Here is a 25,798-nt window from a genome sequence, read left to right on the forward strand (position 1 = left end):
AAATACCTGCCTAAATTCAAAGGCATTTCAAACAATAATATACAAATAAAAACAAGAGAGGAGAGCTCTTCCTCATATTTGTCCCACCTGATTAAATACTGAAATTAAAAACAAAGAAAACAGCCTTGGCTTTTTTTTTTTTTTAGGGGGGGTGGGGGGGTCGCCATCTTGGCTGGAGGGCTTCAGTGCAGTACCGTTGTCAGTGCTGTAAGTTCGGATTTTATCTTCATCATCATATGAAGACCTCATCTTTAAAATTCAGGTTCTTTTTAAAATGTGTCGCAAAAAAAAAAAAAAAAAAACATGAAGCTCATCCTTCAGAGAGAACTCCTGTTCAGTCATTTTGTCTGAGTAGATCTTCAAATGTGTCATTTTGGAATGAAACTCTTCACACCTAAGACTGTGAATGATTGCTACTCAAACTGCAGGCCTACTCTATAACATCCCACATTAAAGGTGGGGCTTTAGCTTACTCAATGCTAACAATCTATTAACACTAAATAAATAGTAGCAGCACTGGATAATATGGACAAAAGCACGGTTGACTTTGGCTCCCAACATACAGTATATAAATAGTGCTTTGTTTTTCAATGATTTCACAGGTTTCTTTAGAAACCTTAAAAAATAATATACACATTTAAGTTAAAATGACAGGAAGTATTTGGGGAAGAAGGCGGCGGGGCATGGGGGGGGGGGTCTCCAGATGAAGGTCCATTTTAGTCTGGAGAGTGCTGAGGTGAGAGAGTGGGGTGTGCAATGTTAGTGAGTCTTCATATCACCTCTGAGTCACTTCATAGTCTGATGCTTTAGGGCAAAGGTTGAGGAGGAAACATTCAGTAGAGTCCTTGGCAAAGCAGTAGGTAGACTGGGTCAGCTGCTCCTCATATGGGCGGAGGTCCATTGGTGTAGTGCAGCATGGGATGGAAGGAGCGGGCGAAGTTGTTGGCATGGTGGCAGCTGTAATCCTCCTCGGTCATGGGCACAAGGCAGGCCAGGCCGATGAGCAGCAGGAGCAGTAAGTGGACGGGGAGTGCGGCTCTGAGGACTCGCAGCAGGAAGGACTGGTTCTTGGGGGAGGGGGAGGGGGAGGGGGAGGTGGCGGCACTGTCTAGGAGGTCAGAACGGGAGGAAACGCATCCAGCGGCGCCTGGTGATCTGCTCCGGCTGCAGGAAAAGCCAGACAAAAGTTAAACTTGAAACTATTTGCACACAGCTGTGGTGAAACACCCCTTCATATCAAGCAGGTTCCTTAGTAAATGGTCACTTCACCAAAAAGACAAACATATCAATCATATTTTCCTGGAGAGCTTTTTGTTCATCTAGATCAAAACAAGACTGATAAAAAAACACTATGGACTACAGCTACATCTGAACATATGATTTTAGGGGGACTGTTCCTTTATGATCCAGCATTTCGGAGTTAAAACAGTCCAACTTAGGCTGTGGTTTAGCACAGGTCACTACACAAATGGAATCAGAGACAAGCTTATTGTTTGTGATAAAAGACAACATTTTATATTTATGATAATTTATAGACCACAGGATTTGTTCATCAGGTGTGATGTTGCTAATACTGTTTTACCCACATTTAGGAAAGTAAAAAGACTCAACAGACACCGAACAGGAAGTGAAAACACAATGTAGCAAAGAGACCCAAGTCTAACAGGGAGAAAGACACGTGCAGACACACACACACACAAAACAGACACACAAACAGGCCGCTAACCCCGAGCATTCACAGATATGGGGCTGAGGCTCATTTGAGGTGGTGTGTGTGTGTTGTGGGGGGGCGCTCTGGCTTAAGAGCGGACTATGTGAGAGTTCAATGCCACATCATTCAAAACAGAAGCAGGAGAAATGCTTCTCTGGAGAGTTCCAGTGTTGGTGCCAAGGCACGTGGAGAGGAACAGTATGTTCTTACTACAAGTCATCCTCACTGAGGCTTAAGGAGGGTCAGGCACACTGACATCCCTCCAGGCAGTTTCACTTAGTCCGCCATCCTACAAGACAGCTGCAGCTGTGAGGAGGCATATGCACTTCACATGTGTGTGTTCACGTTTTAAGGCTCACACAAGTGAGAGGTGAGCAAAGTGTGAAAAGTCTAGCTGAGTTTTCGGTAGGTCTGTGACAACAGAAATCACAGACATGAGTCAGAGGCAGGTGAGTTAAAGAAGTCTGGAAAGGAAACAGGAGAAAGTGGGAGTTAATGTAGAAGGAAGACCTGCAGGACCTAATGCATCATATCCTGCTGAAAAACTATGAAAGGAATGAAACGGAAAGGAAACGTGAGGAGGAAAAACAGACAACTGAGGTGGGGGGGCTCATAATGCCATCTAGTGGAATAGCAGAGTACTACAAAATTACTCTGGAAAAGGAGAAGCAAAACAAATGATGGGCCACAGTTCTTCATGAAGCCATTCAAAGCAGCAGGGCAAAGAGAAGCAGTGAAATCAAACATTTGAAGGAGGAAGGGAGCAGCCTGATGTAGGCGCTTCCACTCCGTTTAAGAGCTGAAAACATGGTCTCTAGAAGGAGGGATGATCATGGAACGCAGGGTTAAAGCCTTGAAGCAATCAAATAATTTTATTGAATTGAAATCAAAATTATCTAATAATTCCAATTATTTATCAATGAATAAAACATGGCTGATTATGATTGGCTGATTTGGGTTAAATGAATAGAAATCAGGCTTCTAGGCTGGTACAGCTGTGGTTCCATCATCATCCCGTGTTTCTAGAGTCCAGGAGAGAGGTACCTGTGGCGCGGGCCGCTCTCAGGGTGTCCTGGGTGGGCCTGACTACTTTTGCCTCGGGGCTGTACCGCATAATGAGCAGGGAGGGGTAAAAGAAAGAAAAGAATGTTTCAGTCAAGGGCAAATAAAGGCAAAGCCTCAGATGAGAGAAAAATAACAACATAAAGAGAGCCATAACATCGCTAGAGGAAAAATCATCAGCAACATAATCAGTGATGGTGACTGACTTTCAGAACCAAGAAATCTGGCTTCTCAAAGCTACACCCTGAACAGTTACCATTAAAAACAAAACATAAAAGATCTGTACATTAAAAAGTAGATTCTGTTCATGCATATTATAATATTCAACATCAAAAAGTCTGATCTCAGTGAAATGAAAAGCCAGGTTTTCTTGTGATATTTGGCAGATCCATATGATGTGGGGCAGCTCATACAGGGAAGGTGGGAGCAGTCAACAGATCAATTCAGACATGTTAACAAAAAAAAACATTCCTACTGCTAAAAACACAGGGGATGGGAATGGAGGATGGAGGATCAGAGGGGTGATGTTGCTTTGCTCCCCCTACTGGACACTATGAGGAGTAACATTACCAATCGTTTGCGACTTTGGACGGTCACTTCTGAACCAGAAGCAGCAGAGCCACACATTTCTGATTTTCCAACAGGTAGTAGTAAGAAATCCTAAAAAATAAATGGAAACAAACACAGTTAATGTAAAATTCATATCAAGTAAAACTGTCATTAAATAATCAAACTTATAGCCGGTCTGACCTGATGCCTATCCGTGGCCTCCAGTCGCCTCTCCAGCCCCTCCAGGTCTGAGCTGACCTCTCGCTGGAGCAGCCTCAGCCTGTTCCAGATCACATGGACCTTCTCCTGGGCCTCCAGGCACTCGCTGCCCTGAACCTGGATCTGTTCTGAGGTCTGCAGAGTCTGAGGTTTAGTGTTGACCAGCAGCTGAGCTGAAAGCTCCTGAAGAGACGACACTTTCTGCTGCGAGTCTTCCAGCTCACGCTTGATTTGCTGAGGGGTGATAAATCAGACAGAGGAGTCACCAACTGAGTTTGTGTTGTGATATACTGCACCTGCCTGTTAACACTGGAGACTTTAACCTAAGGCTGGAGGCATACCGTCAGAGTTTTGTGACAGGCCCGTAATGTTTCACGGTCAGCTTTTTGATGGACAGGAACCACTTCGTTCCTCCTGCGGTCGATGTTCTCCAACCACAGCAGCAGACCGTGACTCATCTCATGGAACTCCTGAAAACACACAATGTCTTTCTTACTTAGCTGAAAATCTATTTAGGCCTGTCATTTCTTGTAATGTAGGGGAATGTAAAGAAAGTATGTTTTATTTCAAACCTATGCTTGTTGCACTCATTGCGATGCTAAATGAAGCCTTTGTGGCAAACAAGTAAATTGTACATGTTGTTTTGGAGCCAATCCTCATCAGTAGCAGCCTGTCTCAGAGGTGTGTGTTTTCAGTACCTGGCACTGCATCAGCGCTCTCTGCAGCTCTTCTCTCCAGGCCTCTAGCGACACACTGAGCCGATCCCAACGAGAGTTTATCTCTTTCAGCCCGTCCCTCAGCTCCCACGCCTCCTCAGAATCAGGCTCTGATTGGAGGAAGTCTGCACTGCTCAGGTTGATGGACAGGACCTCTGATTTATGGGCATCCATCGCCTTCTGCAGCTCCTAAAGGGAAAAAAAATTATTCAAGATATTTACATTGAAACCAGGCCGAGGACAGAGGTGCTAACAGGCAGGAGAAATAGCTGAGGTAGATATGGAGTATTTATAGAGTAACATGAAAGATACTGAGGTGTGTGTGTGTAAAACGGTCAACACCTTGCACTCAGAGTCACTACAGATTAGATATAAAGAATGTCTTTCAGGCCTGTCCAGTTTCTTCGGCCCTTAAACAGTGCTGGAACTATCACACAGATATTTTGTACACCCACCTTGAGCTTCTTAATTCTCTGCTGGATGGTGTGTATGTCTGTGCTGAGATTGAGCCCTCGCAGCTGGCTGAGCTCGGTCTCCGACTGACCCAGCCAGGCCCTCATGGTCTGCAGATCAGCGATCAGCTGCTGCCACTGCTGCAGGTTCTGTTTGTGTCTGTGTTTGTCACTTAGAGACTGGGCCTGGATCAGCTCCCAGCGTTCGATCACACCTAGAGGAGGAATGATGTTAATACATCATGTGACCAGGCTCACATAGTGATATATATACATATACACAACGTATGAGTGCTGACCAACCTGCACTCTGTGTGTCTGTGGTGGTGGGGTTGGTGAGTCCTGGCATGTCGTCCTCATCTTCAGTTAGCTCTCCCTCTGCTCTCTTCACAGCATCTATGCTGCCGCGGCATTCTCCCATCAGACGCATCTGTGAGCACAATATGAGTATTTATTGTACATTTCTTATTTCAGACAAAACTGAGAACACATGCACAGAACAGATGTGATCCCGATGAGAGATTTAGTAATTTCACTACTGCTGATGAGCATGAGGAGGACTCACATAGCCCATGTACGTGGAGTCGATGTCAGGGCTGGAGCGGTTGGCGGTGGCTTCTCTTTGCTGGAGGTGATACCGTCCTGCATCCAAAGCCTGATCCAGCTGCCTCAGACTGGCCTCTAGCTGGCCTGGCTCACCTAAACACAAAGCATCAGCATGTCTTTACACAAGAGGAGTGTCCATGACAGTGCTTCTGTGTGCATGCAGCTGATGTAAAATGATGCTAAGGTGGCATGCATTCTGATGATGGCACTGAGGAGCAGAGCAGCAGAATCACACAGAAATGATATTAAATGTTACATGAATATGGAAGGAGTCGAACAAAAACAACATAACAATGTGATGGTTGCATTAAATGGTGGTGTCATATTCGCATGCAGATTTTTCTAGATTGTGGCACATCAGCGTGAATGATGCTGGTAGCAAAACATCTGTTAAAAAAAATCATGATTAAGCTGATGGCATGCTCTTCTGACTCATGCTGTTTCCTACCAGAGGACGATTTCAAAGTGTTCTCAGTCAGTTTTATATAGGCCTCTGGGCTCTCTGGAATAACTACATCTGGGAAGAGAGACATACAACATAAACTACAAATAATGTAGACTGAAAATGATCCTTTACCATGTGGTGGAACTGAAGCCAGAGCTCATTCTGCTTTTCATTTGAGAATCGGTTTTGAGTTTATTATTTGAAGATGTAGGTCAATATGAGACTAACTGGCACCTGTGTTCTAGAAACAACAGGACTTCGTTTAGGTGAGATAAAGATCAATTCTAACTTGTCTTATTTTAAAGTACTTTCTGTCTTATCATCTCTCCAGCATTAAAAAGTAATGCATATTTTTCTTGTCTGTAGAAACTCTTCACGTTTGCTCCTCTTATGTGCACCCAGTAACATTATTAGAACAGAAATTAAATATATCCACAGAATTATGTACCTAAATAAATAATGTGTTAGCAACAACATTAGCACATCATCCATCATGCAGTCAGTCATTACTAACCTGACAGTACTGTGGTTGCTGTCCTCAGATACTCATCTTCCTCCTTCTCTTGCCCTCGGCTCCTTTCCCTGTGAGCTCGTCCTCCAGGACTCTCCAGCCCTCTGCTGAGGTCATAGTCGTGGTCCCACTCCAACGGGATGGAGTCCACACTGGCCGGGGTGTCACGTCCCGAGCGGTCGGCTCGAACCAGGGTTGTTGTTCCAGAGGTCGATCGGCTGGACGTCCGGGGTAAAGAGGAGTCAGCGCCCCACTGCAGCTCCAGATCTCCGCCTTCCTCCATGTCCAGCTCTCTGTCTGAGCCATCAAGCTCATCGTCAGCCAGCTGGGAGAGGCAGCAAAGACAGTTTAAGGTCCTGTGTAGTGAGTGTGTGCAGTTTACTGGCTGTTAACACACTAACAGGGGTGTGAGTGTCTCCTATTCCTAACCATCTGTCAGTGTGAACATTTTCACTATGTCAGGGGTTGTTTAAAGCTTTGTAGAGCCTCAATTTACCCACAGTCAGTGAGGAATACAACTTCCAAATGCAACACAATTCTGTTTTCAAAATGTAACTTTATATGGAAAAACTACCTGTTTGTAAAGATTCTTAGTCATTCGGGTCATTTTTATTCAAGAGCTTAAAGCAGGGCACCTGGACTGGTTAGTTCCTTGAACCTCTTCTGAAGCTGCTTTGAGAAGCAGTCCAGTTACCCAGGTTCAAGATCTTGAATGCCTGTATTCTGTGTAGATTTCTGGTTGCAGTGATCTCTACTCACAGGCAGTCGTGTGAGTTTCTTGTAGTATCTGTCCACTCGTCCAAAGACCTCCTGACAGTATCTCTGCAGCTCCTCCAGCTCCTCCTCGATGACGGCAGCATCCAGAGGTTCGCTCTTCTCGATCAGAGCTTCGCCCTGCCTGAACACCAGCTCAATCTTTCCTGTGTTCAGGTAGATCTCCTGCTGGAATGCCTGCAAACACACATCATTTTATTTTTTTCAGAAAAACTCACTGCAGGGGACTTTCTGTCCTCACAGAAACAAATCTTGAGTGTTTAAGGTATTCAGTCATGGAATCTGTCTTACCCTGAGCTGTTTTATCTTGGCCTGAACATCACACTCTGAGAAGTGCTCTATGTTGGTGAGTTGGAGATCCATCTCAGTCAGCCACACCAGGATGCTGTCTCGAGCGGTCTCGAACTCCTCCCTCTGACTGATGAAGTGCTGTGTGAAGAAGTTTTCTTCTTAATACTTTGAGCGACCAACCTTGTTTAACACCTAGTTTAATGCATCGGTCACTATAGCAACATTTCAGACTTGTCTACCTTGAGTCTGCGTAGGATGGCAGCCACCCTCTTCTGCAGGTTATCCCATCGCCTGTTCCCATTGTGCACCATTTCTTTGAGGCGGCAAGAGGAGTCTGTGCGGTTCTCCCGGGCCAGGCGACGGTACTGCTTGTTGATGAGTTCCAGCTGAGTCAGGCACTCCTGCACCTGACGCTGGAAAGCCTGTCACAAAATGCACATATATATTTTGGTTTCAATTTTTTTTCACATGCATCCACAAAGAAAACAGATATTTGCTAATTTCAGTCCCTTAATAAAATCTACGTTTAGCAGGCAGGGAAACAAATGGCACTGGCTCAGGCCAGACAGTCAGCTAGCAGGAATGTGCACGTGCAAAGTGATGGACGGCAGCAGCTGAGCAGACCAGTGCAAACGAGTTTGAAGAAACATGACACTCATTTCTCTGTTTTCTCTACACTGCAGTGACTCTAGCTGTTCTATGATTTATAAATATCTGCATTAATGTAATCTCTGTGCAACTACAGCCCTAGTTTAACATTGTCTTAGTAAATGTTCAATAGACACACCTCAAACTTCTTAAGCTCCTCTTTAGCGATAGTATACAAAACTCCAGAAGAGTTAGGCATGGCTGCTGTTTTTTCTGATGTCTTTAGCCAATCCTCGAACCTGGAATAATCATCCAGGAACTTCTGCCACAACCTCCATGTCTCCTCAATCCTGTAAAGAAAAAAGGTTAAACATGGAGGGAGATATGACAAATATGTAATAAAATAAGACAAAATAAGACAAAGTAATCAGGCAGCACTGACTTAATCCTCCTCTCCATGGACATGGCACAGATGTTCCTCCAGCGTCTGTCCAGTCCTCTGGTGGCCTGCTGGATGGAGTCACACTCCGTTTCTGTAGAACAGGCATCACAGTCATGCAGCAGGACTTCACACAGGTTCAACACCGATGCCACACCTGTGCTGTGTTTTTCTATGTCCCTCTGCAGCTCCTGGAAAACATTCAGAGTTGTAGCATTTTGCATGTGTTTCTGTCAATGTGTTATATTAGAAAGCGAGAAATTTAATTCAGTAAATGCAACCTAATAGTGTACAGTCATCCGGCCAACTACAGTAAATCCATGTGCAAACTCTGCAGCTTTCTGCAGAGGAAAAGGGTCAGTGGGGTCTCAGAGTGTGGTCCAAATTTAGAGCAGCATCTTACAAGCAGGAAGTCAACCGATACCTACAGTAACACACAGCTAGCGATACATGTATGAGTCATGCTTTGACTTCCTCATATGCTTCAGTTACAGTCATTTTCCACCCACTGGGTCACATGGGGCTGATTTTATGTCGAAAGACACCTTACACGTGTTACCATGTGTGTGTATGTGTAGCCCCTTGCCTGCTGCTGGTTGAGCTTCCTCTGTATCTCCTGGTCACCACAGGTGTCATAGACAATGGGTCTGCACAGCTCGGTCTCAATGTGAGCAAGCCAAGAACGCAGGCTGCTCATGTTTTTGTCCAGCTGCTGCACTGCCACCAGGGTCTCCCTCAACTTCTTCACCCTGGAAAAAGGAAAAGGAAGTCAGTCTCAATACAGCAGTGAACAGCATGGGGCACTCACGCAGTCAATGTAAAGAAAATCCCATAAAACCATCTGTACACAAAAACATATAGCATATAAAAAAGTATGGTATCAGTGTGTTAAAGGTACAAGCTTTTGACCTGATAACACATGTTAGAGTGCGACAGGAGGACTTCTAAATAAAGGTCTGTATTTCAAAATAAAGGATGCACAGCTTAGTAATATGATATAGAAAAAGAAAATCTAAATCATTTTTAAAACAACAAACATGAACCATGAGCTGTGGAGTGAGGAGTGAGCAGGGAACACACAGCCTCACCTAGCATCTCTACATGCTTTGCTTTTTCAACGCTGTCCATAATAAATAATAAAATTAAAATTCACAAAGCAGCAGCTAATCTATTTCTATCTACAAACCTGAAGACCACTAAAAATATATGCATTCAGCAGATTTCATCAGCTCTTACTGCTTTTATAGCATTGGCGTGAAAAATATTTCCTCACATCTGCTGTGCATTACACACTACCTGCTATCAGCTCCACACAAGCTGTGCAAACTCCTAAATCTGATTTTAGACATCACACAGTGCAACCGATTGTAAGATACAGTAGACTGGCAGTTTAAATTAAAATTGGACAATATAATACGCACCCTGAAAGCATGCTCAGCTTTACAGGTTAGGTCAGAAATTCTCACACTAACTTTAACACTCCTGGTATTGTTTTGTGTTCTGGCTCTCCACTCTTTGCAAGTTAAACACTAGTAAGACCAGATCACTATTTAAACACAAAGCCCACTAAAATATATCTAAACAGAAACACAAAACAAAGCCGATGAGTCTAATGAAAAAAAAAAGCATCAAGTTAAATTTTCAAGATCATCCTGCCTATTGACATCGCAGTCACAGTCCGGCAGATCCTCTTCACTGGGGCATCCCGCCATATTATCAGTCCCTGAGTCCAAAAGCATGGGGGTGTGGAATTCCCAAAGACAACTTTAACGTCAGAAAGTAATAGCGTGTGGATCCAAACACTGGTCTCTTTCGTCTGGGAGCTCCACATGGGGACTTTCTCTAAACCCTGTCTCTACAGAGGGGGCAGGTTGTGGAGGGGTGGCACAAATGTGACTTATCAACTGTTGCTCTCCAAGGTTAAAAAAAGAGAAGCCCAAACAGGCATGTGTGTATGTGTGAGTGTCTGAGAGTGACAAGTGGTGCTGTTTCTAAAAGGAGACTTACAGTCAGAGGCATGTGCTGCAGAGCCGGGCTGTGTTGGAATATTAGAGTCCAAACACACACAGAGGGAGTGTCAAAGGCTTCAGGCTCCGTGCATGTATGCAAACTTTGATAGATGGTGCACAACGAGAACAAAAGTTTCCAGGAAAATAGTAGTAAATCCTTGTTCCAACAAAAAGTACTATTTACAGAAACCATTGATGAAATTGTCCAAAATTGCTTTAGAAAAGAACCCGTCCTTGTTGTTTTTCAGTTAAGGAAGGATATAAAAGACAAAGAGTGCAGCTGTCTGTATGAGGTCAGAAACAGCCCTGCTTTTTCCCTCCTCCGAGACAGTCCCACAGGGCAACAGCCGGAAGACAGCCGAGGAGGGGGAAAGGGCAGCTGGGGTAGTTAAGAGTCAAAGTTTGGGTCAGGTCACTTCACAACAAACACAAAAAGGGTTTAGCTTTTCCAAGTGAAGTCATCTAAAATACGAGAAATAATACAACATATGGAGAAAGAAAAGATGTGACTTTTAACTCTCAGCTTGGTCTGCTGAGAGACCAAAGAAGCGAAAAGTGAATCAGCAGCATTGTGGGAAAATTAATTTCCCATGGTTACCTGGCCTCACTGTGTGTGGTATGGCAGGGGTCAAGTGCATTACTTCGTTTTCTGTATTTGTCCAACTAAGGAACCACATTTTGGATTTGTGCAAGCCATGCAGCTTCCACCTGCAGAGACACCACACAAACACCCTTTCTCTTGTAATGCAAACCCACCTGGCTGCGATGAGGTCCAGCAGGTGCTGCCAGCGCTCGCTGACTTTGCTGAGTTTGTGCTGGATCTCAGCCGCCTTGCTGTCCTGGCTGGACTTGGCCAGACGCTCGCCCATTGCCTGCAGCTGCTGCTTGTTCTCCTGAGCTACACTGATCTCCTCCTGGTAGTCCTAGCAGCACAGATAATTTCCATCAACACACAATCCAAAACAGACAATCTAATAATACACATAATACATATGACTATACAGTTTACAGACATTATTTGTTTGCATTCAGGTATATATTTTTGTCGATCCTGATGTTACCTTGCGGAGCTTTTCAATCATCTCTTCAATGCCGATGTCCCCATTCTGAGAGACTTTGCTCTCCATCTGCGTGAGCCATTCACACAGCTCCTTGTTCTTCTCATTGAACACGGCCCACTCATTCAATTTCTCGCTCACCTGCTGCCTGCGCAGGGAAAGCTGAGGGGAGAAGTGGTCAAGAGAAAAAGACACAGTTAAGAGGACAAATATTAGAGGAATATGGCAGCAATGGACACACAAAGAGGAGGAGAATGGAAACAATTACTGGTCAGGAAAAGCTAAATAAAACATCACCAAAAACCACAATACAGCATAGTCGTCTCTCAGTTGTAACCAATCACATTAGCGCAGTTGGTGATGCCTGTCAAAAAGTACCATATCTATTTGCACTGACTATTATCACTACGAACTGGCTCTAATGTGTGTAATAAACATCCTTTATTACACACATTAGGTTTCTTTATTTTACATGTGGACGTATCACTTATTTTTAGGAGCAAAAAACAGTTAGATTAAATTACACACAGGAACAAAAACAGCTTGCATTGTGGGTATCTACCTGGTGGCACACCTCCTCCCACTGGCGCTGGAGCAGCTGGAGGCGTTCCTGTAGTACTGTGATGTCATCTGCGCTAACCACGCCCTCCAAGGATTCCCTCAGCAGGAACAAGGAAGTAAGATCATCGGTCCAGCCCTCCACACTGCTCTCCAGCTCCTGCATCCATGACATGACAGAAGATTATTTTTGACGAATCTAAAATTCAGAGCCTTAAAATGCAAAAGTCACAGAGAGAGCAGAGAGAGCATAGATCCATAAAGAGCAGCTGCCACAGTGTTAGAAACCATCAAACCGCAAACTGAAATTTCAGCAAGGTATGTGGCAAAAAGACAGATTCCTGCAATAGCATCAACACAACAGCAGCACATCACATCCAGTGAAAATAAAACATTCAAGGTTAAAAGCAGAAAAAAGGTAACGCATTCAACCTTGCATCTCCTCCTCCGTCACTGTGACGGTTTTGCTGTGGTACAATCATTTGTGGACCCAGAGAATGTCTCCATTACGCAACACACACAAAAGGAAGCACACACACCCCCATGGCTAACTCTCTCTCTTTCTCTCTCGTATGCGCATGCACTCTCTCTCTCTCTCTCTCTCTCTCCCCACCCCCTCTCTCCTCAGCTGATGCTATGTGCAGCTACTCACACAGCCCTTCTCTCCCCAAGGAGCTGAGGATGTGTCATGCATGAAACATGGCTGCATACTGCATGTCCAGTGGTAAATAGGAACAGAGGGGGATTATAATGTGTGCTTTCACACAAATATTTGAGCACTAAGGTTTAAGCATCACATCATCAGTCCTTAAAGGAGACTTTAAAAACATTACATGCAAAATAAAAAATAGCATTTATTCATTTTTAAATAAGAAAAACATCAGAAACATTATGTCATAACAGGGAAGCTAGCCTGCCTGACTACCAAACACACAAGGTCAAACAGCAGCTAGACAGATAGAGATGTTTTTTTTTCTCTTTTTTGTTGCCAGTCTGTCTGTTTATCTGTTTGTCCTCACAGCCAGATTAAAGAGGTAAAAGGAGGACATGTCTGGCTTTGTGGTGTGTCTATGTGAGAAAGAGAGAGGATCATGGTGTGTGTGTGTGTGTGTGATTACAGAAAAAAACAGTAAGATACTGAGTCAGGAAAATAATCTACAGGAAATGTGTGTGGACAGCATTCTCCTCACCTTGCATCTTATCTGCTCCGAGTGCAGCTCCTCGTGATAATCAGGCAGCGGCACAGACAGCTTTCTCTTGAAGGCCCTCAGCTTCTCCAGGGACACATCTATGCCCTTCTCACACCGCTCCCAGTTCTACACAGACACACCAATCACAGTTAGAGCGCACAACACACAAACACAGAACAGAACTTCTCATCCACAAAAGCTGCAATAAATTTTTCCTGCAGCTCAAACAGTGGTGTTACAATAAGGTGCTCAATCATCAACTGCTACACCTTCATACATCAGTTCAAGGTTCACGTTCACCACAGAGTACCTTATTATTCCAAAAATGGCCGACATAGCTCTGAACCTCTCAAGCAGCACAATGAGAATGACTCAGCAGAAATCCAACAGCTAAAGAAGAGAATTAACAAAGCTCCATAACAAAAGAGGGAGGTGCTGCTCTATTTTTAGAGTCTGAACAAGAGTTCAGCTCAGGATAAAACATATATGGTAAGAAACACAGCAAAGTAACATACCCGATGTAAAAGTCATGGCACAAGAACAGCCAGGGAAAGATTATCTACACTGGCTGTCTGTTATATTAACCAAAAAAACAGAGACAGCAAGTATGAAAACACCCTGAAAGCGTCTTTTAGACTGCGTCATTCAGTCCCCTTCAAAGCAGGTCACTATTGCAGCTAGCTGCTGTATCTGCAGTGTGTGCGTGTGTGTGTGTGTTTATATCACTGTGTGCCCTGGGCTGGCACTTGTGCCATTTTGCAAAGCTCAAGTGTGTGCAGAGATGCTTAGCTATTTATGTAAGGAGAGACGTCTGATCTGTCTCTGTGCTTCACTTCTTTTCAGGACTTAATGTGCAATGTTGCATAATTAATGTTAAAACCTGGCTTCACTGTCCTACATGGACAACCAGCCAGACTCCTTACACATCGGACTCAGATGGGCCAATGCCCTCCAGTGTAGCCTGCAACAACCTGTCCAGTCGATATGCAGCAATCTTTCAGCCAAAAAAATCAGAATGGTAATAGGCATGAGAAAAAGTAATTATGGCAAAAAAGGGACAATGGACACTGTGTATAGAAAAATGTGTTTAAAAAAACCACACAGAATAACAATAACATGCATCATCATTATCCTAGCTGGAATCTGACCTTGAGCAAGCCATGCAGCTCTCTCCTCTGCTGCTCCAGCCGGTGGTGGGCGTGTCTCCACCTCTCCTGAATCTCCATTAGCTCTGTCTGCAGGGTGGACTCAGCCTTGGCATCAGCTGACAGCAGTAGGCTTCTACCGGCTTCCACGGTAAGGATGTAGCCTCCTTGTTGCCTCTGCAGCACTCGCTCCCTCAGCTGGAGGAGCAGAGACATGGACAGAGGACAGAAGGGGTACAGGTTAACTAAGGGACTCTAATGTTGGAGACAGGGTGAGGGTTTATTAGAACAGGGTCTGGGGTATGTTTGTGTTGAGTGTGCATGATTGGTGGTAATAAGACAATAGTCCTGTATTCTGCTTACATGTATCTGATCTAATAGGGTTCTGGCCTGCTGCAGAGCCACTGGTTCGCCTGGCTGATGTACGTCTGGATCACGGGTCACTTCCTGAAGCCATCGCAGCAGCTTCTCTGCCCTCTCCCGGTAGTTCTGCCACTGCCGGACCAGACTATCAATGATACCTCTTCGCTGCTGGGCCCGCCTCACCACACCTTGCCACTGACTGCTCAGCAAGGCCAGCTTCACACTGAAGTCATCACTGTTAGTGGGACAATGAGAATGGATTGTTCTCTGCTCACAGTTTTTGTTTTCAAAAAGTCTGTATGTTTGTATGTGTTTACCTGTCGTCTACTTGTCCCTGGTCCAACATCTGATGTCCGTCACTGATGATGGAGTAAAGAATCTGCTGTCTGCTGAACATCTCTGCCTGGAACAACTGAAAGCATACACATATGAATGAAATACTGTGCACAATTTTTACAACCATCTATGAGCACACACTGACCTCATGGTCTCTCTGTTGATCCAGAAGACTTTGGTAGTTGCCTGAGATCTCAGCAGCAAGCTTCTTTTCAGTCTGAGACAGGAAGTCCATCCAGGTCTCACACTTCTGGAGGAAACTCTGCTGCTGGAGGACCATTGACTGCAGTTTACTGGGGAAAGACAGAGCCGCCATTAAAAACAACCACATTGGTGAAATACAGTTTAAAGGTAAAAAGACAGATCATACCTCACCACTACTGATTTATTAATGTTTGGTGGTTTATTATAAATGTATCTTCACAAATTCATCCGTTTGTAAAAACTAGCACATTTATAGTCTCTGATTCATCAGCGTTTGCAGTGCTGCTACAAACAAGTAAATCATGGTTTAGGTTTTAGTTACCTGAACCTCTCAGTGAGGTGAGCAGAATGGGTGGCCCAGGATCTGTTGAGGCTCTGCAGCTGCTGAACATCCCTGTCACTAACCGGAAGCCTGTACACCAACTCATTAACACGTTCCAGGTCTGGGGATAAACTACTCAGCTTCAACAGGTGAACCTGGTGAATATGACAGCACATTTTTAGAGGACATGCAGTCCAAATTAAAGAGAATCCAAAATATTCAATCAAAAAAACTTTTTTTTTTATTTTACACATAATGCAACAATGTGTACCTTCAGTTTTTCCATACGTGTCTGGACCACAGTGAGCTCTGGTGAACCCACTGGGTCAGACTCCTTCAGCACCTCCTCAGCCTCCTCAGCCTTACAGATCAGTGTGTCCAGCTGCTCTCTGAAGCCCTCACAGGCTTGAAACCCAGACTAGAAACAGTCAGACACACACAGAGCGTCAACACAAAAGTAATGGCCTATTTTTACATGGTTTTCTTCATATACTGGGGAGTATGTTTGTGTCCTTTCACCTGCAGTACTTCACGCTGCCGATGGAGGGCGTGCTCCAGGGTTGCCAGACGATGTGTGAGTGACAGGTGATCAGACTGGAGGGAAGCCCAAGAGGAGGCATCAACCTGACTCTTCAGCTGTTCCCCTAAGGCTTGCAGCTGCTGGAGGGACTGCTGCACTGAGTCCTGGTCACCAAGGCACTCCTGTCGTGACATCAGCAGAGGAGAACATGTTAGGAGATGCATGCCTGTGCAGCAGAAGGAATGCCTTTTCAAAAGTTGGTTTTAATCTTGTGGGTTTTGAAAGAGTTTCTATTTGTCAAAGCATGGCACATTTTTTCCAAACCCTATTCAATCCTTTTCCAAAAAGTCATGAGGATCAGTTTTTGTCTAATGCAATCACCATATGCACTGTGGGCTTTACTGACCAACTAAAATGGAGAGGTTTGCATCAGTGATTTAAAATATGAGACGGTTTGCTGTATTAGGCCTGTGTTTCTCTAGACATCGCCCAGTATGGTTCTATAAGCCCAGCATAATACTGGTGGAGCCCTGAGGGGTAAATCGGGGGGCTGTCTTTCCCTTTGCTGCCACTCTCTCTAAAGGCTTTTGTTAGATTCTGCTGTGAAACTACATTCAAGCAGACAAAAGGAAAGGGTGCAATTTGGTATTCAGCAGAGAGAACGAGGGCATGGAGGCTTTGTGAACCGTTACAGTGAGCTGACAAGCAGTTTAAGGACTAATTCCAAATTCCTTCAAAAAAAGAGACTAAGAGTGAGGAGGAAAAATCTCCATCTTATTATAAGCTGCACACAACGAGGATATAGTAATAATTTAACAAGAGACTTGGACTCTGGCAGATCACAACTACAGAAAAAACAAGCATGAAGCAAACATCTTTACTTACATCACAGTCCTTGATCCAGGCACTGCTCTCTTCCTCTGTGATTTCCCTATCAGTGGCACTCCTCAGCAAACGATCAGCACGTTCTTCCTGTTTCTGTACTGCTGCCACACACTGCCTGTACAATAACTTGTAGCGCTGCCATAATCCCAGCAGGGCCTTGCTGCTCCTTAGCTGCTCTGAGATTTGCTCTAGAAGCTGATTCCACCTAGAGCAAAGCATTCAAACACTGAGATCAACAAAGCATTTGCAGATTAAACCTAAAGATGCCTTTTATTATTATCACCTGCTGTTGACATCCTGAAGTGCCCTGTTGAGTGTTTCAGCCACAGAGGGATGACACTCAGTCAGCAGCTGATGAGTTACAGAGCCGAACTTCCTCAGACTACTTTCCTGTTTATCCATCTCCTCCTGCAGATTCTGAACAGCACAGACACATATAAAAATGTTTCAGGGATGTCCTACTTCCAGAATACAGAGGGCATATGAGGCAGAGTGTATTTTCTGCACTTCTCACCTCCAGATTTTCCACCTGCTGCTGTACTGCTTCTAGAGAACCATTAAGGAGGTGCAGCCTGGACACAGAATACCTCCCCTCCATCAGGTACCCATTAATCTCCTCTGAAGCTCGTCGGTACAGCGTCCATTGCTCCAGCACCGACCGCAGGCTTACCTTCATCTGACTTATCTGATACAGACAACAATGTGAGCATATATTTTAAAAAAAAAATCAGGCGAACAAAGGTCACATAATAAGTAAGTGGCGCTCACCATGTGGTCCAGATGGGCCCAGGACTGGTTCAGTCCTTTGAGGGTCTCCTTGACAACAGAGCAGGCTGCACCTTTCTTATCCTGTATGAGAGCATTTCCTCGTTCCTCAGCTTTCTCCAGATCCTTCTCTTTTTCCTTCACTAATTCTTCCAACTCCTGTTGGAAAAACATACTATGAGAAAGACTTTCTAAAACTGTGATGTACATGGGGTTGCTGTGCTCTTACCTGACAGTCTTTAAGTGCATTCTGCACTGATGCTACGTCCTCTATCCTGTGCCTCTTCTTCAGTTTCTCCTCCTGTAGTGTGAGCCAGGTTTTAAGAGCCTGGACTCCATTTTCATGCTCCAACCAACCTTCCACAAGTCCTTCCAATAGTTGAATCTAAAATACAAATACATTTTACAATGAAAAACACCTTAGAACACAACTAAGAAACAGAGTGACTTTTAACTTAAATTTGAACATCACCTTTTCACCAATGAGCCCCTGTAGTATCTGCCATCTTCTGTTCATAGCTCCTAGCTTCTCAGCAAAGTCTGTTTTGTCACTGCGTTTTCCCTCCACATCCTGACTGCTGATCTGAAGCACTGACTGGTTTACAAAGTCGACCGTCAACTGCTTACAGGTCAGATCGATGCGGAACCCCTGGGCAATAAACAAGAGACATCATGAGAATGTGATGACGAGTGGATGCAGGCTTTATACAGAAGACTCAGTTTTATACCTTGTACTTCTGTAGGAAGCTCTGGACCACTTCTGAGCCCACAGCACCCATAATCTTGTCCTGATCTTCCTCAAGGATATTCTCCATGAGAGAGATCCAGCTCATCAGTTCTGTAATGGCATGCCGTGATGCCAGCTTCTCCATCTGCAACTAAAAGACAACAGAAGACGAGTTATAACCAGACAGATCATTGTTCAATGGTGCTGCGTATCTTCTTAGAAGGAAAAAAAGCTAAGAGGTGATGTACAGCCTCTGCTGTTGTCCTACCTGGTGTAGCTTCTCTTGTACTACAGGGATGCGTGTCAGCAGCTCAGCCCACTGAGTGTCGATTTGGCCCAGTGCTGTCCTCAGACCAGCTGTGTCAACTCTCTTCAGTCGCAGAAGCTGGTTGCCTGTGCTTAGCACAGATGAACGCAAAGATGACTTAGCATCCACTTCTTTGGAAAACTCCTATGAGAAAGAACAGAAGTCAATGATAATAATAGAAGTGAAGTGCCATATTGCTGCTGAGGTAATCATCTACAGAAACTAACCAGGAAGGCACAGAGGTGGTCTCTAACAGTCTCAAGCTCCTGTGGTACTGTCACTGACTGTGTTGTCCAAAACTCTAGTCTGTCTAGAGCTGACTGCAACCAGTGGCTCAACTCTGCTGACTCGCTCCGGTACCTAGGATTTACAGACAGAACAGACAAGATATGCAAAGTGTTTTTACAAACTTTTTGCTAACTGACAGAGCCAAAGAAAAACTCAGAGAGGCCCTGACCTGCTCCAGTGTTTGAGTGTCGAGTCGAGCCGGTGCAGCTCCTTGTTGACCTTAGTGGTGGACGACAGCCAGTGTTCTCCCAGCTGTGTGAGCTGGTTCTCCAAGTCTGAACAGCCAACAGACAGAAGAAGCTTCTTACCCTCTTCCAAAACCTGGTAGAGTTGGGGCTGATGCTCTGTCAGGCTGGCCTTCAGACGCTACACAAAAGAGAGGTAGTGAGATTCTCTGTATTTATTTGAAGATATAAAGAACACGTGTCCAGCCTGAATAAAGAAGCTTACTTGGTATAGACTGATCCTTTCAACAAGTCTTTCTTCTGTCTCCTCTACCAGACCCACAGTGGGGATGCTACATTCCACTGCCTCCAGCTGTCTACACAGGGCCTGATAGTCTTCCACAAGCCTACTCCATGACTGTTAGAGGAAAAGGAAAAGACATAACGAGTTAGAAAAAAATAATTTGGTTGTACATTGGTATTTTCACGACCATAAGGCGCACCTAATAGCTGTTCCGTACTCCGCGAGACAGAGAACAGAAAACTCGCTCCACGGGTGGTAAGCGATAAAAAAAAAGTTCTTTTTGGCACGGAGGTACCATACTCTGCGAGACGTGTGTGTGTGCAGAACTCCTCATACGGCCCTCCTACGCAGCGCACCTCACACTAGGGTGACAATGCAGTTGTATTGTAAATTGTGAGCACAGTCGTGGTTACCTGGCCTAATGAGCTGATAATGTTCAGGGAAGAGGGCGCACAGCATGACAATAGATAGAAGATCAGTGTAGCTGACTGTAGCAGACCTCTGGTCTGTGTGAGTTTAACTCTGTGAACGTGTGGTTGACTGTCTGCAATAATACATTCCGTCTCCCGGTGTTTACTGTGTGCGAGCCACTGTAACACCGTGATCAATACTGGGATTAGTTTTTATATCACCACCTTTAGGACAGACACTCTGCTCTGTGCGCCATGTTTCTCCTTCCAGGAGCTGTTTGCCAGCAGCTCATCTAAACTGTCCATCCTCGTTGTACTTCCTCCTTCTGTCTGTGTGTTCTGCACCTGAAGCCCTTGCGCTTCTCGACATTCATCACGCCCACAATCAATTCCGACCAATCACAGCATGGTTGCCGCACAGCCTTGAAAGAAAAAGTTCTGCCCGGACCTTGTGCACAAGAGTGCGGAACAACGGGCGGTCCGAGACAAAAAATGACGTCATTTTGTGGGCGTAACGTCTGCATGGGGGAGGGAGTTCTCTGTTCTCGCGGAGTATGGATCCAATAGTCTAAAATTTTCTCAAAAGTTGGCCGTGCGCCTAATAATCCAGTGAGTCTAGTGTATGGGTTGAGTACCAGACAGATGAACCAATCAGATGGATAATACGTGATACGTACACTACGTATACTGGCAGCAATTCACCAATCAGCTGAACACTACGGTACACGCGCAGCAACTTCCAGCAGACTACAAAGAAAAACTGGCCAGCTTCCGCGCCTACTGCAGTGACAGGTCCCCCTTGTCCCAAACTGTGGAGAGAACGGGGACCAGCACGGTATCAATACGGACCACTGGGCACGAGAACTCAGCGTTTGAGGTTGTTCTCGGTTGCCATGGTAATGGACAGAAACTTCCGCATATGGAAGAGGAAGACGCTGCCTAAAGAAAAGTTTCCAGCAGGAGTCGTCGTTAAGGAGAAACGAGGAGACGAGGAGAAAATAGGAGATTGGGTCAGGGAGGTTTATGTGAAGAGACCGGATGGTTTTTTCACGCATCACCCTCGCTGCTGATCTGCGACTCCGCGTGCGCCCGTCTCACCGCTATCGTATATCGCAAGCCATTCATATCACATTCATATTTCGCCAGTACTTAAAACGCCGTTTTTACGTCGTACGCCGCAGAAAACGCCGAAATGTGATATGAATGGCTTGCGATACACCGCCGGTGTAAAAAAACCAGGTGAAGCAGATCAATTCAGAGCTTGCCGTAATCCCGGGAGGGTTAATAAACTCCAACCGCTGAACATCGGCGTAAACAGGGCGTTCAAAGTAAAGTTGCGAGCAGCGTGGGAGCGATGGATGGCAGACAGCGAGCACAGCTTGGCAGCGCCGGGAGAGTTACGCCAGCATATTATTTATTAATAACACACGCTGTTTCTCTGTCGCTGCCACCGTCGAGAGCAGTGGCGTAGGAAGCATTAAAAATGTGGGGGGGACACCTTCTGTGGGTGGGTGGTGAAAAAAAGTACATCAGTATATTATGAAATATAATATAATAATATGAAGTAGTTGCGATTTCCTGTGGATTTTAGCAGGTTGTTAAACTATTTTACCTACAGAAGTAAACACTTAATGACTATTTCAGAGACAGATTCAACAAAAACTCGGTGACAAACAGAAACTAATTCCAAGTGAAACAACAGTTTTGTCAAACATACTGGTGCTACTACACTAACAGCCTCCATATCTGAGGCCTTCTCTCATTTACAGAGACAAAAAACTGGAAAATCCCATAGAAAAATGAACCAAACTGCTTAATGCAGATAATACTGAAACACTAAAAATACTAACTTACAAAAAGTCTTTATCTTTATTTGCTTATAAATAAAGATACTTTTCTAAGTTGATTTAACATCAACCTAACATCACCTGGGGCCATGTGACAAAGCAGTAAGACTTCAGCATGAGCTGGACTTTGTGGGATGACACTGACGTCACCTCCTCCAGCTTCGACCAGCACTGACGGTTCTCTTTGCGGCGTTTTACGATCGCTCGAAGTAAACCACTGGCTTTGTTAGGTCCGTTACTATAGTAACGGTATTGCAGCGCTGTGGTAACCAGGAAAACATGGAGTGGATTTCAGCGGTGAGGTTATTCTCTTATGAACCAACTGGAACGGAGTTTTTCACGAGCAATCGAAACAGCATTAGGTGGAGTTTCCTACTCACTAAATGTGGGGGGGTCCAAACGGGCCGTTTTAAAATGTGGGGGGGGACACGTCCCCCTCTGATATAATGGTAGCGACGCCTATGGTCGAGAGAGAGGCTGCACCAGCTCTCCTCACTGATATCCAGCCGGTTTTTACTGAATCGCTGCTGATAGAGATGTCTTGCCCAGGCTTGCCCAGGATGCGGAGCGGTTTCCAGGGTTCGATCTCACATCACTGCAGCTCAGAGCACAACAAGAAAAACACCACACAGGCGCGGCAGCAAAACAGAAAATTGTACATACACATTTCAAATTGTTATGCAGAATAACGTGTCCAATCAGCTGCATCTGTATTATGTAATTGCAAGCTACAGCGCTATATGCAGCGAGTAATCAAACTACTAGGAACTATATACAAAGTCGTTCCTTCATAACAATAAAGTTCGACTTAACTCACTGTTTTGCTCCCGTTACCTTTTTATTTACGTACTGGTATGTTTTAGCATAGCATGCGCCTAATAATACAGAAATACAGAAATAGACCCTGTAATTGAGACTGCGTCTTATAATGCGGTGCGCCGTATGGTCGCGAAGATAAGGGTAAGTAAAATAAAAGTGCTTAGCATATTTCCCAATTAGCATTATTATTATCACCTCCAAAATGCCCTCCAGCTCCACTCCCCTCCTGTGGGCCTGTTTGAGCACACTGTGGGCTAAAGCCATGGTTTCCTCCAAGGCTTGGCTTTCCCTCTGTGCTACCAGACCAGACACTTTACTGTAAAATGTCTGAGTGAGGATCAGATGGCATTCCAGTCCCTGGAAAAATTCCTGTGTTCAAACAGAACAACACAGTGTTTGTTAAGAAGAAAGAAACGTTATTACATTCAAAAAAATGCTGCACCATTTCATCCCCCTTACTTTATGTTTGCCCAGTAACATCTGGACCTCTATTACAGATGCCACTGTCATCTTTTGGTCAGCCGCCATCTTGTCCTGAGCTGTGTCCACTAGGTCAGTGAGGTCATGGAGTGCAGCTTCATACTGAGCCTTTAGACAGAAGCCATGGTTGAGGCTACTTCGTCTGGATCCCACCAGGAGCACCAACTCCTCATATGCATCCTAAAAAAAAAGTAAAAAGTGACATCAAATATTAACTTGCTCGAACATTAGGCCCCTTCAACACATCATGGGCAAGAAAAGGGCATTACTTGTAATTTGAGTAGTTCTTGGTTGGAGGTTTGCTCACACTGGAATCCCTCTGCTCGGGTCTTTAGCTCAGCCACCCTCTGCTCAAACTCCCTCAGACTGTCCTCCACCTCTGACAACATCTACAAAAGACACACATATACACACATCTTTAGTGTCTTAAATATAATTTTATGCTTGTGTATCAGCTGTTTGTTGGCACTGTACCTCCATCTGTTTAGATGCAGGTCTGTCTGCAGTTACAGCCATCTTCTGCAGCAACTGATGCTTACTGTCAGTTAGAGCTGTGAACAGCATCCTCAGCTCATTCTGGCAAAGATAACAAAGCAATGTAAGGATAAGATCATAAAGCTAGCAGCCCTATTATTAATGCACATCCTGAATGTGTGGTTTAACTTTCAAACCTGGAAATTGGTGTGTTCCTGCAGCCTGTCCCTCATGTTCTCACAGTGTTGATCAAGGGCAGAGTACAGCAGGCCCATACGTTCCTGCAGACCCTCTAGTGTGTCTTCCATCAGAATGCGCTCCTCTGCTCCACACAAGCGGCCAACGCCCCCACCTAGTAAATCTCTGCACTGGTTCACCTCCCTGGTTATCTCCTTCAGGTGCTTATGCAGACCCTGAACAGAGTAGCTGGCATGTTAGCAGTCTTATTACAACACATTTTTTTAGAACTGCGAGTATGTGCTGTGATTGTTTCTTCCCACCTCTAGATTTGTGAGTTGTGTCTCTGTGTCCTCAGACAGCAGCACAGGACCAGAGAGCAGCTGATTCTCAGCAGCATCTAACCAGGAGGAGGCTGCTGATACAGCAGCATACAGGTCCTGTTGTAGTGTTGCTCCACCTAAAGCTGCTGCCAGCCTACTGTCACTGCCTGCTGCCTGTGAAGCAGAATAATGAATGTTTACTATCACATCAGAAAAACAAACAAAAATCAAAAAGAAAAAGAATCAAAGAAAATTATTGTTTCACCTCTAGGGAGATCCTTTCCAGAGTCTGGCTGCAGGCCTCAAACAAAGCTCTGGGAGAGTGAGAGTCTTGGCTGGCAGCCACGCCTCTGAACACCACACTAGGACTGGACAAACGAGACCGGTGAAGGACCTGCGAACAAAAATATATGACATATAAAGGAAGATAGGAAACAGGAATGAAACAATAAATCAGGGAAGTTAGCAAGGAAACGATAAAAGATCATCAATGGGCTCATACCGGGCTGAGCTGGTCTTGATCTAGAGAGTTAAGGGAGAGTTGCAGCTTTGTGTTTTGATCTTTACTAAGGTTCTCCCATCTCTGTCTCAGCTTGGCCAGAGGAGACAAGATCTCAGTTTCCAGCAGCACTCCACCAGGCACAGACACCTCACTGTGAGATTAAGAGGAGCTGCTGTTATTAGTGACTCAAACCATAAACATCCATTAACATACAAGCATCATAAGCAATTAAAATCCTTCCTGTCTGTTGTTGGCATCTTGTTGGCATCTTAAACCCAGCAGGCCCATCCACTTAAATGTATTATTGTGTTGGCATCAGTCAAATGTGGAACACACTATCTAAGTAGTGCTTTAATTATACTGAGACTGATCCAAAGTACCTGTCTCCATTGGGTGTGGCCTGTTGGCTCAGTATCTCTTCCCCAACACTGGCTACAGACTGTAGCAGCCTCCTCTGCTCCGCTACCTGCTCCTGCAGCTCCTACAAAATGTAAGTTACATTAGATTTACAGGGACTAAAGCAAAAACAATCATCTGACAAATGTTTAAATTTTCTCAGGGGACAGTGGGGGGGTTGCAGGTCTCGCAGGAGCATGAATATTTTGTGGGTCGCGGTCTGAAAAGTTTGGAAACCCCTGCTCTCTTGTCCACATTCAAACAAAGTCATTTTTTCCCACAACTCTATTTAATCCAAAGCACCAATCTCATTTTTGGCCTTATGGCCAGAGTTGACAGAACGTCATAGCGAATTAAAACTTTAATCCATGGATTTATCTATATAAAACATTTTCTCTGCACATACCTGTTAAACAGATATAATAGATATAATAAATATAAAACATGGAAGTACAGCTTGCTCTTACTCTCTGTCGAAGTAGGTTGTCATGGTGCTGCTGTGTGCGTGTTGAGCGGGCCTGGGACAACCAATCCTGGACATTAGGGCTCTGTGACAGAGATGAGTCTGGTTCACTATCTTCCTGCTCCTGCAATGAACCCTGGGTAAAAAAAAACACAAATGACAGGAGTAAGACTGAAGAAAATTCTACAAAGCTTCTGTAGCCTCTACAATAATTATAAAGGGATTTTGTTATGGAATATCATTAGCCACCAAAAAAGCATATTAAAGAAGACCAGAATCTTAATGCCTAGGCAGTCTTTGTAATTAATGTAAGAGTAAAAGTAAGCAAACAAAAAGGTCATGTGTCATCACAAACACACCTGAAACCATGCATTTAGTGTTTGTATGTGATGAGTTAGC

The 25,798-nt window shown here is 44.6% G+C and overlaps 1 protein-coding gene across 1 annotated transcript in view; it reads right to left on the bottom strand.

Moving 5' to 3' along the window:
* Positions 1-152: 152 nt before the first annotated feature.
* Positions 153-25,798, bottom strand: part of syne1a (spectrin repeat containing, nuclear envelope 1a) — a 75,553-nt gene continuing 49,907 nt past the window's right edge. Inside the window, exons 63-110 of the mRNA XM_028397898.1 lie at positions 25,404-25,535; positions 24,921-25,021; positions 24,541-24,691; positions 24,304-24,432; positions 24,039-24,212; positions 23,736-23,951; positions 23,539-23,640; positions 23,334-23,453; positions 23,044-23,244; positions 22,780-22,953; positions 19,491-19,622; positions 19,210-19,406; positions 18,980-19,112; positions 18,714-18,896; positions 18,447-18,596; positions 18,191-18,367; positions 17,948-18,103; positions 17,722-17,877; positions 17,468-17,638; positions 17,237-17,370; positions 16,954-17,158; positions 16,068-16,250; positions 15,820-15,966; positions 15,549-15,703; positions 15,168-15,315; positions 15,004-15,098; positions 14,687-14,921; positions 14,327-14,521; positions 13,179-13,304; positions 11,993-12,148; positions 11,434-11,592; positions 11,129-11,295; positions 8,950-9,112; positions 8,367-8,554; positions 8,124-8,274; positions 7,576-7,758; positions 7,337-7,474; positions 7,031-7,222; positions 6,275-6,596; positions 5,275-5,408; positions 5,013-5,139; positions 4,713-4,924; positions 4,240-4,446; positions 3,883-4,011; positions 3,524-3,775; positions 3,344-3,433; positions 2,756-2,814; positions 153-1,164 (exon numbers count right to left, since the gene is read on the bottom strand). Coding sequence (XP_028253699.1) covers positions 882-1,164; positions 2,756-2,814; positions 3,344-3,433; positions 3,524-3,775; positions 3,883-4,011; positions 4,240-4,446; positions 4,713-4,924; positions 5,013-5,139; positions 5,275-5,408; positions 6,275-6,596; positions 7,031-7,222; positions 7,337-7,474; positions 7,576-7,758; positions 8,124-8,274; positions 8,367-8,554; positions 8,950-9,112; positions 11,129-11,295; positions 11,434-11,592; positions 11,993-12,148; positions 13,179-13,304; positions 14,327-14,521; positions 14,687-14,921; positions 15,004-15,098; positions 15,168-15,315; positions 15,549-15,703; positions 15,820-15,966; positions 16,068-16,250; positions 16,954-17,158; positions 17,237-17,370; positions 17,468-17,638; positions 17,722-17,877; positions 17,948-18,103; positions 18,191-18,367; positions 18,447-18,596; positions 18,714-18,896; positions 18,980-19,112; positions 19,210-19,406; positions 19,491-19,622; positions 22,780-22,953; positions 23,044-23,244; positions 23,334-23,453; positions 23,539-23,640; positions 23,736-23,951; positions 24,039-24,212; positions 24,304-24,432; positions 24,541-24,691; positions 24,921-25,021; positions 25,404-25,535 — 7,890 coding nt within the window. The 3' untranslated portion in view covers positions 153-881. The remainder of the gene's footprint in view (positions 1,165-2,755; positions 2,815-3,343; positions 3,434-3,523; positions 3,776-3,882; positions 4,012-4,239; positions 4,447-4,712; positions 4,925-5,012; positions 5,140-5,274; positions 5,409-6,274; positions 6,597-7,030; positions 7,223-7,336; positions 7,475-7,575; positions 7,759-8,123; positions 8,275-8,366; positions 8,555-8,949; positions 9,113-11,128; positions 11,296-11,433; positions 11,593-11,992; positions 12,149-13,178; positions 13,305-14,326; positions 14,522-14,686; positions 14,922-15,003; positions 15,099-15,167; positions 15,316-15,548; positions 15,704-15,819; positions 15,967-16,067; positions 16,251-16,953; positions 17,159-17,236; positions 17,371-17,467; positions 17,639-17,721; positions 17,878-17,947; positions 18,104-18,190; positions 18,368-18,446; positions 18,597-18,713; positions 18,897-18,979; positions 19,113-19,209; positions 19,407-19,490; positions 19,623-22,779; positions 22,954-23,043; positions 23,245-23,333; positions 23,454-23,538; positions 23,641-23,735; positions 23,952-24,038; positions 24,213-24,303; positions 24,433-24,540; positions 24,692-24,920; positions 25,022-25,403; positions 25,536-25,798) is intronic.

Source organism: Parambassis ranga, chromosome 24 (genome assembly GCF_900634625.1).
Source record: "Parambassis ranga chromosome 24, fParRan2.1, whole genome shotgun sequence".
In the NCBI taxonomy this organism is placed as follows: Eukaryota; Metazoa; Chordata; class Actinopteri; family Ambassidae; genus Parambassis; species Parambassis ranga.